At 36.5% G+C, this 14893-nt stretch overlaps 1 protein-coding gene across 3 annotated transcripts in view; it reads left to right on the top strand.

Moving 5' to 3' along the window:
- TOP2B (DNA topoisomerase II beta) overlaps positions 1–14893 on the top strand; it is a 67072-nt gene that overhangs the window by 42498 nt on the left and 9681 nt on the right. For all 3 annotated transcript variants that reach the window (XM_082839425.1, XM_082839424.1, XM_082839423.1), the window contains exons 17-29: positions 42–134; positions 231–345; positions 1438–1559; positions 1772–1920; positions 2480–2711; positions 4720–4854; positions 5454–5654; positions 6612–6807; positions 6953–7044; positions 9862–10017; positions 10175–10258; positions 11843–12037; positions 14585–14729. In XM_082839425.1, the coding sequence (XP_082695551.1) occupies positions 42–134; positions 231–345; positions 1438–1559; positions 1772–1920; positions 2480–2711; positions 4720–4854; positions 5454–5654; positions 6612–6807; positions 6953–7044; positions 9862–10017; positions 10175–10258; positions 11843–12037; positions 14585–14729 (1915 nt within the window). The remainder of the gene's footprint in view (positions 1–41; positions 135–230; positions 346–1437; positions 1560–1771; positions 1921–2479; positions 2712–4719; positions 4855–5453; positions 5655–6611; positions 6808–6952; positions 7045–9861; positions 10018–10174; positions 10259–11842; positions 12038–14584; positions 14730–14893) is intronic.

Here is a 14893-nt window from a genome sequence, read left to right as displayed (position 1 = left end):
TTTATTTTTAATGTATGAAATTGTTACCTGGAATCTTTCAGGCATTCAGTAAGAAGAAGATCGATGACAGAAAAGAATGGTTAACAAATTTTATGGAAGATCGGAGACAGCGTAGGTTACATGGCTTACCAGAGGTTAGTCATAAAGAGTGGTGATCTGGGGAAGAAAGAGAAAAAGGCTAAAATTCATGCAGTAATCATGACATAATTGCTATATAACTTTTCTCTTAGCAATTTTTATATGGTACAGCAACAAAGCATTTGACTTACAATGATTTCATCAACAAGGAATTGATTCTCTTCTCAAACTCAGACAATGAAAGGTCTATACCATCTCTTGTTGATGGTAAGTAGCTTTTGTTTAACAATCTTTTTCATTTTTGTATGTCATTGAGTATATTTTAATTTCATGTACTTTAACCCATCCTTATAATAAATTTAAAAATTCTGAAATTGCTCTCAAGATGTTTAGTAGTTCTGAAATTGTATATTGTTTATTTGAATCTTTCAAACCCTTTTTGAACTTTTTAAGAAAATTAACTTGCAGAATTTTAAAGCTTTTGCTCCAAGTTGTTGGAGACTTTTTAAAATAAAAAGTAAAATGTGATTTTGATAAGTTCTGAAGTATTTATTGGAGACTGAATTTCAGAAACACCTTTACTCCTCAATACCCAAAACCTAATGCTTTTAACTTACTTAACTTGACAGAAAAGTTAAACTGCTACCCAGTACTTAGAGCAGATTTTAGTCTTCTATCTAGAGCATTTTGATTTTTATAACTTTTAGCAAATTAGTTGATCTTCATGTTCCTTGGTATTTCAGCTAGTAACAGATGGTTCTACTAATCCATGTAGTTCTAGCTTTAAGTTACATCCGTTCTCTGATGTCTTCCCTAATAATTGCCGTCTAAATTGGTCTCAGATGCCTATAAACGTCTATGCCGATAATTGTATGCCTCTTATTTTATTTGTGTTAATTTTCCTCCTCAATTAGATTGTAAAATTCTCAAGGAAAGTGGCCATATTTTATAATCCTTTTGCTTCTGCCTTGCACTGGGCCCACGTTGATGATGATGATAGCTAGCATATACTGAAAAGTTTATTACTGTGCTCATTGGCCTAGAGCAAGAAGAATGCTCACATGAGTGTTTGGGAACTCCTATGAAAGGAATTTGGTGCCACTGAGCAGTTTTTTAAGACCGGAGGGTGTCTTTCTATTGGTTCTTCACTTTGGAATATATTGAGATGGTATAAAATGTGTTAGTATGTACTCATTTTGTTACAGAATCTCAAGTAAACAATTTTACTTATTTTTCGGAAGCAAACTATATCTTTGCTTTTTTCTCTTGAATATGTAAAACATTGTTGTCACTAAAAGAAACATTACAACTATATCCCGAGCAATATTTTTAAAAGAGGGTTGTTGTTTTTAAAAATAGGCTTTAAACCAGGCCAACGAAAAGTTTTATTTACCTGTTTCAAGAGGAATGATAAACGCGAAGTAAAAGTTGCACAGTTGGCTGGATCTGTTGCCGAGATGTCTGCTTATCATCATGGAGAAGTAAGCATGGAGATTGGAATTAATTGAGAACTATACTTATGGTCATGAAGGAGGATAGTAGAAGGATAATTCAGCATAATAAAGTGTTTTTTCTTTTATAAGTTCTTTGGAAATGTAAAAGAGTTGAGAGTTTGGGTTTTAATAAAAATTAGGAAATCCATTTAGAAAATCTGGAATGTGAATTTTGTATTCTGTCTGTTTCTGTTCTGCAGCAAGCACTGATGATGACTATCGTGAACTTGGCTCAGAACTTTGTGGGGAGTAACAACATTAACTTGCTTCAGCCCATCGGTCAGTTTGGAACTCGGCTTCACGGGGGCAAAGATGCTGCAAGTCCTCGTTACATTTTCACGATGTTAAGGTAATCATTTGCTGATATAATGGTATAAAGCTCTATTTGAAGTTTATTGGAACTAACTAAATGTGTGATAGAACTATAACTACGGAGAGAGGTGATTGGGTATTGAGGGTGACTGTTCCAAATTATTTGATCACATATAGAATGAAATTTGTTGATCTCAGTTTTTATGAATTATTGGTGGAACCAGTCCTAATGAATGTAAGGATTTTTTCTGATCCAACTTTACTTTTTAGGCTGAAGATGGGTTTTGTGGTTTAGTCAGAATAAGAGGAAATCCTTAAAAGGTTATTTATCAATACTAAGAATTTAGGAAGGTAAATCAGTAAATAACAAGTAAAACAAGACTGTTTTATTCTGGCTTTGTGCCTGAGAGAAATATATGTTAATAAGGTTAGGTAAATTTTATTGTTAAATTTAAATTAAGCACGTGTAACCAAAATTCTTAACAAATGCATTCTTTTAAAAAGATTTTTTGAAATGTAAAGTCTTTAATTATGTATGAAGTTTTATTTTCTAAAACCATGATATTGCTCCATGTCTTTCTTTTTCCTTTTATTAGCTCTTTGGCAAGACTGCTTTTCCCTGCTGTGGACGACAACCTGCTTAAATTCCTTTATGATGATAATCAACGCGTAGAGCCCGAGTGGTATATTCCCATAATCCCCATGGTTTTAATAAATGGTGCTGAGGGTATCGGCACAGGATGGGCTTGTAAACTACCCAACTATGATGCTAGGGAGATTGTGAACAACGTCAGACGGATGCTGGAAGGCTTGGATCCTCATCCCATGGTGATTACGTAGAACTTATTGCTTATGTTGTTTTAACAAATGATAATTTGTAAACGACAAAGGCCAGTCATTTTAGAAAAGTAATGGAATCATTTTCATTTTAGAACGTATTGTAGACAGTAAGGACCCTATTAGTGTGTAACTTGTTGTGTGCTTACTGTAAAAGGTATAGAATTTGGGGGACTTCCCTGGTGGCACAGTGGTTAAGAATCCGCCTGCCAATGCAGGGGACATGGGTTTGAGCCCTGGTCTGGGAAGATCCCACATGCCACGGAGCAGCTAAGCCTGTGCACCACAACTACTGAGCCTGAGCTCTAGAGCCCACGAGCCACAGCTACTGAGGCCCGTGTGCCTAGAGCCCGTGCTCCGCAACAAGAGAAGCCACCGCGATGAGAAGACCATGCACCGCAACGAAGAGTAGCCCCGCTCACTGCAACTAGAGAAAGCCTGCACGCAGCAACGAAGACCCAACGCAGCAAGCAATAAATAAATAAGGAAGGAAGGAAGAAAGGAAGAAAGAGAAAAAAAGATAGAATTTGGAAAAAGCCTGGATATAAGGTTTATGGGAGAAACTGTTTATTAAAAATTTTAAGTACCCTGTAGTTCAGGCTTTCAAATATCTAACTTATATAGAGAATAACGTTTTTATGACAAAGTTATATGCAACTTTGTTATTGTTCTTAAACTACTAAGTCATATTAGAGTCATTAAGGATGCTTAAAGACACCTTGTATATATTTTAATAATCCCCATATTTTTCATTTTTGCCCTTACCTTACATCATTCATCATGTTCAGTTCTTCCCCCAAACTCCCTCCAAGAAAAACCCTCAAAAAAGTGTCTTACGCTCTTCTACGTGATTTAAAATCATCTAGAAGTTTCCCTTTATCATGATACACTTAAATAGAATAATATTTGTATTACAAAAATGATAGTGCTCATTGTAGAAAATATAAATAAGCAAAGAGGAAAGAATACTCCCTGTATATAGAAACAAACTTAATATTTTTAAGTATTTCTCTCCAAGTTTGATTTCATATTTGTATTTTAAAAGAAAATTAGATTATGGGGATGATTTAACATCCTTTTTCTCCTAAATACTTTAAAGTACTTTAAAATATTTCTAATAGAAGTATCAAATTACTTTTAATGATTATAGCATTTTATTTTATTTCAGATACATTTAGAGTACTTATTGTCTCAGTGTATTTGATCAATACTTGTTTCATATATATATATATATATATATATATATATATATCTTCTATATATGATACTGTGCTAGGTGGTAAGATAAAGAACCATGATCTCTGTCTTCAAAAAGTTAATCTGTTGTCAAGATGAGACCTCTGGGCATGAAGTTTGCCGTGACAGAAGATATTAACAGTTGCTCAGTGAGCAGAAGTGTCCTATGCTGTACGCCTGATTTCTTAGTGATGATAGCACATAGGAATTTTAGAAGAGGGAGAGATCACTTGTCATTAGGCTGAGAAGGCTAAGTAAGATTTGTATAGATGCATGGGGTGTGGAGAGCTGAACAACCATCAGGCCTGGTGGATAGAGCAAGTGAAAGTGAGAATATCCAAAATATTCAAGAGAAACGTGGAAGAAGAGTAGTGATCTGGAAGGCACATCACTGGAGAAAGCGAGAAGGTTAGCTTGGCTTGTAACCTAATGTCTGAGGAGTTTGGATGTGAAGGATCTTTAATCTAGGGGAGAAGGAAGGATGGAGGGGTAATCTGGAAAAAAAAAGGCGATATTCTTGGAAGACCAGGAAAGGTGGTGCTGAGGTTTTGAGATTTGGGGGGCTGTTGAGTATATTAACAGAAGCTGTGAATTCAAGATTGAGTGATTATTTGGAGAGGGCCTATTGCCGACGAGAGGAATTTAGTTTCAGTTGTGTGAACCTGTCGGTAGCAATAGGTCATCGACTAAGGGGCATTCAGAGGTGGCACTGGCACTCAAGTGAGAAGTCGGGGCCTTTAGGTATTTTTATTTTTCTCTACAGCTTCCAAACTACAAAAACTTTAAAGGAACAATCCAAGAACTTGGTCAAAACCAATATGCAGTCAGTGGTGAAATATTTGTGGTGGATAGAAACACAGTGGAGATTACAGAGCTTCCCGTTAGAACTTGGACACAGGTTGGTATAAGACGTGAGCTGCCTGTGAGCTGTGTGTGGCAGTTGTGTTAGGCAGTCCTTTCTGGTGAGAATATGATTGTTTGCCCTGTGTCTGTAGTGTTTAAACATTCATGTATATACTTTTGACACATTCATTGGAATATTCCAATGGTAAGTTAAAAGTTATCTAAATGTAGAATGACTTAGCTAGCTTTTAAAAAGACTATTATCTTTGTTTATGTTGCAATGACTAGAATAGTACATAACAAATAGTGTTTTGAACCCTTATAAATATGGTCAATAAACTCATGTCATTCAGTATTGGATCTAAAAGTACGCGCGTCACCTGGTCAGTGCTAGTTGATGCCTTCTGCTTTGTACTCTCAGCCTCTTGTTGCCTTTTGAGTATGAGCTAGATCAGAACCAGTACCTTGTATATCATCTTTCTCCATTGAGATCCCCATGTATTGTCAACTATAGTGACTGGGCAGGAGATGATAGAGATGAGGTTTCCCCTTTTTCCCCACTGGAATCGAGAAGTTTTAAAGATTACATGACTTGTAGAATAAGAACATGAATGTGTGTCATGAAAGAATTACTTATTTTTAAATCTTTTATAGGTATACAAAGAACAGGTTTTAGAACCTATGCTAAATGGAACAGATAAAACACCAGCATTAATTTCTGATTATAAAGAATACCATACTGATACAACTGTGAAATTTGTGGTGAAAATGACTGAAGAGAAACTAGCACAAGCAGAAGCTGCTGGATTGCACAAAGTTTTTAAACTTCAAACTACTCTTACTTGTAATTCCATGGTAATTGACTAGATTTACTATGAATGTAACCTTGCATTCTGTAAGTTGGATTTTTGTAATTTGCTTCATGATGGGAGTAGCTATAGTAAGTCTGAATGCGTTTCCCCCTGTATGTTTGCTAAAGAATCTAGAGATACATTCTCTTTCCTCTAATGTTATCCTCTGCTCTTAACCCCAACCCTGCATTTGTGCATCTGGGCTTGAACACACAGGATACACATACCCTCACACACACACTGGAAGTTCTGAGAGTGATTGTTGCAGAGTCTCCTTGTGCCTCATGCCTGTCTCTATTAGCATTTTCGTTGTGGAGTTCTTATCTCCTCATGACTCTAATCTGCTTTATTAAACTTTAGATAACTGGGGAGGAGGATAAAAAGTGAACATGTATGATTACCCTGTTCCATTCCAAATTAGCTTTTTAGACTTGAGAAAGAGTAAGAGAAAAAAATCCAGCAATAGCACAGTGACTGAGAAAAAGTGCCGTAGAGAAGAAGTAAAATTTCCCTCTAAATTGAAGTTTGAGTGAATTATGGCCCATTCATAAAAAACAATGAAGAGAGAGGCAAATGCATGTCCATTGAGTAATGGGAGAGGGAGAACTTTAATATTTAAAAACTTACAGATAGAATATGCTTCTTTTTGGTTTGGGAAAAAATATATTAGGTGGCTTTATAGCCATAGTTTATACAGTTTTAAGTAAGAACCTTTTTTTAAGGACCTATTTTTATCTTTCAAAATTATTCCAATTTTAAATATTTTCATAGTTTTGAGAATAGAATTTTATCGGTTTCTTGGAGCCACCAAAGGAATATTTACTTAATAATTTTGTTCTGGATTTTAGGGGTGGTGTGTATTCATATACATGTATTATGGTTATTTTAAATACTGTAGCATACAAGTTAAAAATACCAACACAGATTTATATAATCTTCAAAAACTTTGTGTTTTGTTTAGGTACTCTTTGATCATATGGGATGTCTGAAGAAGTATGAAACTGTGCAAGACATTTTGAAAGAATTCTTTGATTTACGATTAAGCTATTATGGTTTACGTAAGGAGTGGCTTGTAGGAATGCTGGGAGCAGAATCTACAAAGCTTAACAATCAAGCCCGTTTCATTTTAGAGAAGATACAAGGGAAGATTACTATAGGTAAGATGCAACCTTTAAAAATTTGAACATTAGTTAAAATGGAAAAAAAAACTTTATTAATAGAAGACGTTTTTATCAGTAGAATATAAACAAATACAAATTGACTCTCTTTTCTTGATCCTAACTTTATTTTTCCCTCACATAGAGAATAGGTCAAAGAAAGATTTGATTCAAATGTTAGTCCAGAGAGGTTATGAATCTGACCCAGTGAAAGCCTGGAAAGAAGCACAAGAAAAGGTAATCATTTGCAGAACGAGACATTCAGAGAAGCTTTTAAAAGCAACTTCCAAAGCAAACAAAAACCCCAACCCCTGAATTTTGAATTTAGTACTGCTAAAGGTGCTGAGTAGTCTGTTTGGAGACTGAAGTCTTCTGTGTATCCACAAAACAGATAGGGTGCAGGAACTTGCAGTGCACACCCACCGCCAAGCACTTTGCCAGTGTGGCTCAGCCAGGGCCTGGAGAAATGATTCCGGTTGGAGAAGGTCGCTCAGCCTTCTTTCTGAGCCTGCCGTTGAAGGACGGTGGTGGTGGTGGTGGTTTTGTGAGGTGCATGTCACTGTCTGGGAACTACACTGGTAGCACAGAAATCATTTCCCCCTGGGCAGTTTGTGGCCACAATGTGGAATCCACTCACCACTCACTTGATCTGGTTTTGGTGTACGCTGGGGAGACTAGAGACAGAGAATGGTCAATATTTATCAGTATTTATCGATCACCAAGTATGTGCTGTGACCTATGCTTAGGTCTTTAGCTGGAGATCTTAAACCCTGGAACTTCAGGTTAAAAGTCTGATGTTCTATTAAATTGTCCATTTTAGATCATAGAGTACTAATATTAATTCGGTAAATGGGATATTGAAACGTGAGATTCTTCTCAAGAATTAGCTTCTTGCTGTCGTGGACAATTTAAAAAAAAAATTGAAAAGGCAGTACAGCATTGTGATTGAGAACACAAATGTACAAAAGGAAGAAAGTTGGAAATGATTAATTTTCAGATACTTAATTATAATTTATATATATGCAATACTGATAAAATTCACATCTTTAAAAAATAGTTATGATTATGTGATGTAATTTGAACTGAAACTTTAAACTTCCCAACATTCATGAGTTCTCAACCATAATGTTTTTCATATTTTTCATCAAACTCCATTGAAATAGTGTTTTCATTTACATTAAGGTTTTTTTTAAAATTTTGAACTGTCAATAGATTGCTATATGTTAGAGTGAGTAAAATTAGAATAAATTACATATTTACCAATTACATGTTAAGAGAATAGGTTTATTCATTGTTTGAGGAAAATTGGGTAGGACAAGTTGCGGGGGGAGTATTCAAAATTAAGATGACTCAAGCATGTTGCATTCCTTCCAGTGTGTTTCGTTGCATTCTTAAACCCCAAATTACGGTTTATACACTACTTGCCCTTCTGTATCATTGTTGGTTTAAATTATATCTTAAAAAAAAATTAGCTAGTAAGCTAATGAATTTAATGTTTCGTTTTAAAAACTAAAGGTGTTTAGGGTTTGAGAATGCCCTTCTGGCAGAAGTAGAGTTCATGGGTAAAAGCTAGTGCTTGGATTCAATAATTTCATTGTTACCCTCAAAATGTTCCCAGCATCTTGGCCATGTGTTCACTTTGGGGGTTTAAGAAACAAAAGGAACTGCTCTTACAAGAGTGTCCTGTTGTGTAGAGTTGGAGAAGAGAGAATTATAAAGCCGATAATTAGAAGATCAAAAACATAGAATTGTCATTGGAACTTGAAAAGTTTCTTGGTTTTTGTTTTTTTTCCCTGAAAGTATCCTTAGTCATCTTCATGATAACAATGATAGATACACATATTCATGGAGCGCTCATTAACAATACTTGGTGTGTCATCAAAACCTAGAGCAAATAGACTTCTAAAGTGTGGGTCTAAATAGGATTTTATGACACCCTAATAATAATATTTTAATAGTAGTGTAGCAACCTAAAATTCCATAGCAACACACTATTTCATGAAGAAATTTTAAAAACTGTAGACTGTATTACTTTGTCATAAATTATCTAGGTACTTAATAATCTATATCAACTCAACAACAGCATTCTTTATTTGGCTAATGTTACTTAATTGAGTTTATACTTTTGTTTATGTAATGAAGCATCTTGCTTTGCAATTTTTATTTTTATTCCTTTACTTCTAAAATACACCTAACGTTTACTTTGTATATACACATTATTTTACCAAAAATTTTAAATTAAATTGTAAAGCTTTTTTTTCTCTCTTTTGATTGCTAGAAGTGAACTTTTGTTTTATGGAGTATCATGGCTAACTCAGTCATTTTTAATTACTCAGTGCCTTTAAAAATTGAGATGCAATTTTATTTAACAGCTGTTGTTATTTAAAAAATTTTAAGATGATGTCACCTATAATAACTTCTATAAATTCATTGGACTTTGAAATTTAACATTAGCATAAGGCTTTTTATTGCAACTGCTCCTATGAAAGAAGGCCTTATAGATAAACTTTTAGGATAGCCCTCGTGACTCTGACTCACCAGCTGTTAAATGCTGGAGTGCGCTTCAGCTTAGTCCTTGAATGAATGTTCTTGCTTGAGGGAATCTTTATCAAGAATTCATCCGTAGTGACTGACTACCTTAGCATATTTATTATAACTGTAAAACATTCTTCATAAGTGATATTTATTTTAGGTTTCAGATTGTTCACTCACCAATATAAAGATCTGACAAGATGCATGATAAAACATTAGTTCTGCTCTATTAATTTTAAGATGTGGTGTCTTCTCAAGCAGTTAATTTTTCACGAGATGGATAGAGGCTGAATATACCATTCCTTTTGATGATTTTATTGTGCATTTTTAGAAAATTTAAACTTTTTATAGGAAATATATTTTCATAGATAATCTTGCAGATAATCTAAAATAAACCCACCACCCTGAAGATGTAGCTTTAAGAGTATAGCATTATGGAATTTTAAACTCAGTATTCAATAAAATTCAACATTGATTTGATATTATATAGGACTTTAATATAAAGTTTATTATTTTTTACAGGCAGCAGAAGAGGAAGAAACACAAAACCAGCATGATGATAGTTCCTCTGATTCAGGAACTCCTTCAGGCCCTGATTTTAATTATATTTTAAATATGTCTCTATGGTCTCTTACTAAAGAAAAAGTTGAAGAACTGATTAAACAGAGAGATGCAAAAGTATGAACTTTCGTGGGTTAAATAATTTGAAACTTTAAGTGCTATCCATATCTTTTTCTTTTCCAAAAATAAATAGTTTTATTTAGCCTTCATGTATACATTTGAAAATTATACATTTAAAATTGAATGTTTAAATTGTACTACTTTTTTATTATAGGGGCGAGAGGTCAATGATCTTAAAAGAAAATCTCCTTCAGATCTTTGGAAAGAAGATTTAGCAGCTTTTGTTGAAGAACTGGATGTAGGTTAAGTCTCCATTAAAATATATTTGGAAAAGTAATGTTTATGAAACAAGAATGAAAATTTTTTAAATTATCTCAGTGTTTCCTTTAACTCTACAAAAGTTAATATGTTTATAAGCTGCAGAGGATTAAGCTTCTAGCTCTGTGAAACCATAAAGAAAAGTTATATCTGATGCAGATGAATAAAAGCTATGGAGTTCAAATTTAGAATAAATTAAATTCTAATACTCTCTGCTAGTTAAAATTTCTTAACTGACTTCAAATTAGCTTATTGATTCAATTTTAATGTTTTCCCCCAAAGAGGTAAGAGCAGTATATATGATTGAATATAGGTACTTTGAGTTTTTAAAAGTAGAATGATAGTCTCCTTAGACTTTTAATCGAGAAATTTTAATATTTTTTGTTATAGCTTAGTTTTCTCCAGGTAGAATTCCAATTTTAAAAATAAAAGAAAAATGTAGAGAAAGATGTAAAATATAAACTTTTTCTAAAATTGCCTAATTTGTTTTTAAGCAATTAACTCAAAATCTTAGAATTAAATTCACAGTAGCAGTATGATCACCTGATTTTGAGTAGCACAAGGTAAATTACTATTTATTATTACTCATATGATATTACTTATATTTATTACTTTTTAGTTGTTTCATTGATTTACTGTCCACATGTTCTAATTTTATTTTTATGGCCCAAGTCAGAATTCGAACTCTTAAGAATGAGTGTGGTGTATTAGTTGCCTAATAAAATTTCTGGAATTGTTTAGTCCTATTGTTCTGGGTTCCCTTAATGATCTTTGAAATGCCACAATATAATTATGCCTTGATTTATACTTTTCTTATATTGTTATGAGTTAGTTTTTTTTAAATTGCAGATCCTTTTTATTTTACTGCTGACTTACACATTTAAAAATTAATATCCGTTAAAAATGAAGCAAACTAAAACAATAGTAAAGAATAGCTTCATATTTGTTAACAGAACTTCCTTTTTGTGTGATTTGCTGGGATTCTGATGATACCAGGTCATCAGAAGTCTTGATCCCATAATACGTTGTAGGATCCTAGAATTGGAAGGGACTATATAGGTCATTTAGTTACTAACCCCTTGTTTTGCAAATGAGAAGCTAGTTAGATAGAACTGGGACTACAGCCCAGGTCGTCTTCTTTTTTTTTTTTAATATTTAATTATTTTATTTATTTATTTGGCTGTGTCGGGCCTTAGGTGTGGCACGCGGGCTTCTCTCTAGTTGGGGTGCACGGGCTCCAGAGCACGTGGGCTCAGTAGTTGCAGCGCGTGGGCTTAATTGCCCCATGGCATGTGGGATCTTAGTTTCCTGACCAGGGATCACACCCGTGTCCCCTGCATTGGAAGGTGGATTCTTAACCACTGGACCACCAGGGAAGTCCCCAGCCCGGGTCTTCTGACTTAGAATTATTTGGTTTTTTCTTAGATTAGATCACCTGAAAGGAAAGCTTTGTTCCTTACCGAATGAATAAAGTTAGATTTGACTACTTATGCAGTAGTAACTCTTTTCTAATGAGTTGTCTATGCCCCCGCCCTGTTCCCCATCCTTAATCATTACACTCCAGAAAGTGGAAGTGCAAGAACGAGAAGATCTTCTGGCTGGGATGGCTGGAAAAGCAATAAAAGGGAAAGTTGGCAAACCTAAGGTGAAGAAGCTTCAACTGGAAGAGACAATGCCCTCACCTTTCGGGAGAAGAATAGTTCCTGAAATTACTGCCATGAAGGCAGATGCCAGTAAGAAGTTGCTGAAGAAGAAAAAGGTACATGTCTCTTGTTTTAGCTCGTTGGTGGACTCCACCTCCATAATGATGTATGTAGGTATTTTAATTTTATTGTGTACTTCAGTCATGCTTTATTTTTTGTTTCTATTATGTTTCACTGTGATTGGAAATCACTTGTTCTGAGAGCCGTTGATCCATACATAGAATGAAGACATATTAGTCAAGGACCCACATGTGTGTAAAGACCTACTCACTTGATTCCATTTCTAAAACGAGAGAGAGAAATACTCTACTCAGTATTCTTTTTTTTTTTTCCGCGGTACGCGGGCCTCTCACTGTTGTGGCCTCTCCCGTTGCGGAGCACAGGCTCCGGATGCGCAGGCTCAGCGGCCATGGCTCACGGGCCCAGCCGCTCCGTGGCATGTGGGATCTTCCTGGACCGGGGCACGAACCTGTGTCCCCTGCATCAGCAGGCGAACTCTCAACCACTGCGCCACCAGGGAAGCCCTACTCAGCATTCTAAATTAAAATCATGAAACAACAACAACAGAAAGTTTATCAACTTTAAAATATAAACTTTAGTTCTATATCATGACCAATTAAGGAAGTCTTACGAAAAGAGTCTGTTTGGCTTTCAAAGTAAGCTTTCAACTTTCACTATTTGTTTTTACCTTTAGTTAAAAAGTCATCAAACACAGCATATATCATTGGCATTGATGAGAGTTAGAGGGGATTTAAAAGCGTGAGATCTGCCTACCCTCCAGCAGGATGCGAACAGTTGGCCAGAGGAAGGAAGTGTTGAGAAGGCTGCTCAGAGCCGAGAAGCAGGGGCCTGACGGTCTCGAGGGAGTCTGATTTTTCTAGGCAGGTTGATTTAGAGCCTAGGGGATATATAGGTCGATGCATCCCACAGTCTAAGTAGAGCTTGGGAGGTGAGCCTGAGAGCAGTGGTCTGTACAGAAGAGTTAAGAGTTGAAGCCTGGGGGCACTGTGCTACCAGGGAGATCCCTCTCTTCCACGGTTCTGATAAACGGAGGTCTCACAGGCTCCCCTGCACATAGAACTTGCTCTCTCCTTAGGAAAACGTTTCTCTCCTTTTCTGAAGGTCTTAGCCAGGATCCGTTCTCAGCACACTTCTCTTCACCTTTCATGGTCTCCCCAAGTGACCTCGGTTGTGCCCAGAGCTTTTATCACTTACACTGGTGACTCTTTAATCGATGTCCTGAAGCTGTAATGTTTCCAGGAGGGCCAGGCTAATACAGCCACCAGAATGCCCAATGCCCCGCAGACTCAGCATGCCTGCAGGGACCCATCCATTATCTGGGTTTCAAAACTGCCCTCCCACCTCTGCGCGTGATCCCAGTTCCTGGCACTAGCAGCTGTCACTAACATAGGCCGAAAACCTGGGAGTTTTTTCATTTAGTCTGTAACTCAGTCCTACTGACTGTCTATGAAAGTTCCAGATACCACCCTCTTATCTTGGTCCACACTGATACAGTCTTAGAATTTGGTATTTTCCCTGAGATAATTTAAGGTGAGCCGTGTGGCTCCAGTGATCTTGTCTCTAGTCATCCAGTCACGACTTCTGCCTTCTTCACTTCAGTCCTCTCAGTCTTGTCTCTCACCACCAGAGTGATGTTTCCAAACAACGAGCCTGTTGTTATAGGTGATTCCTGGTGCACAGTGATTTAGCACCCGCACGCCTGCCTGCTTCCATCTGGCTGCCTTTCCCCCTCACCTTTCATTGAGTCTTAGCAGACAGGAGTTTTTATCTTGTGCCTGGGGCGCGCTTCCTGCCTTCCTTCTCCTCACCTGGCGAATCTACCTGATTCTTCAAAGCCCAGTGGGAAAGGCCCCCTTCTCCGTGGTGTCTGCTCTGACCCTGCCCTAGGCCTCCCTCCCTCTGTCTCAGGGTCAGGGGACTTCATTATGTACTGCTAGGCATTATAAGACATGGGTTGCTTATTTTCATTCAGTAATCTGAAGATTTTTTTCTAGTATATAGAGGCGTGAGCTATGGGAACATATTTTTTCAGGTACCTTGTGGTATACTTAGCTATGAGTCTGAAAGTCCCTTTGATAATCAAAAGCTGCCTTCTTATTTTTCATAGTTGGTTTTAAGTAGCTGTCATGTCATAGAAGGGAGTGATAAGCAGTGTCATCTTCTACAGCTGCATGAGATAAAGTAAAACAGGGTCTGATCAAAGTCATTTCTTAGGACCTCAATAGAATCACGCTTTATATTGTTTTTTAACTCATCTGATATGAAAAAACGATCTCTTGGCTGGAAGTGTATCTCTAAAGTATCTGGTGTTAATTTAACTTTTTTTTTTTTTTTTTTTTGCGGTACGTGGGCCTCTCACTGTTGTGGCCTCTCCGGTCGCGGAGCACAGGCTCCGGACATGCAGGCTCAGCGGCCATGGCTCACGGGCCCAGCCGCTCCGCGGCATGTGGGATCTTCCCGGACTGGAGCACGAACCCGTGTCCCCTGCATCGGCAGGCAGACTCTCAACCACTGTGCCACCAGGGAAGCCCTAATTTAACTTTTATTTTTACTTATGGTTTGGTTTTCTTTTCAATGTGTAGGGTGATCTCGATACCACAGCAGTGAAAGTGGAATTTGATGAAGAATTCAGTGGTGCACAAGTAGAAGGTGCAGGAGAAGAGGCATTGATCCCGTCAGCTCCTATAAATAAAGGTCCTAAACCCAAAAGGGAGAAAAAGGAGCCTGGTGAGGAATTGTTAGAGTATTTTTGTGTGTCAGAAAATCTGTATGTTCAGGATATTACTACATTCTTTTGATTGTACTTTTTTTCTACTAGTTGAAGTAATGTCTTCAGTTTTCACAAACATTTGTTATTTTATCATGAAGTTTTCATTACAATAGTTTTATTT

This window comes from Leucopleurus acutus, assembly GCF_964270905.1.
Source record: "Leucopleurus acutus genome assembly, chromosome: 5".
Lineage (NCBI taxonomy): Eukaryota > Metazoa > Chordata > Mammalia > Artiodactyla > Delphinidae > Leucopleurus > Leucopleurus acutus.
This window is presented reverse-complemented; position numbering and strand designations above follow the sequence as displayed.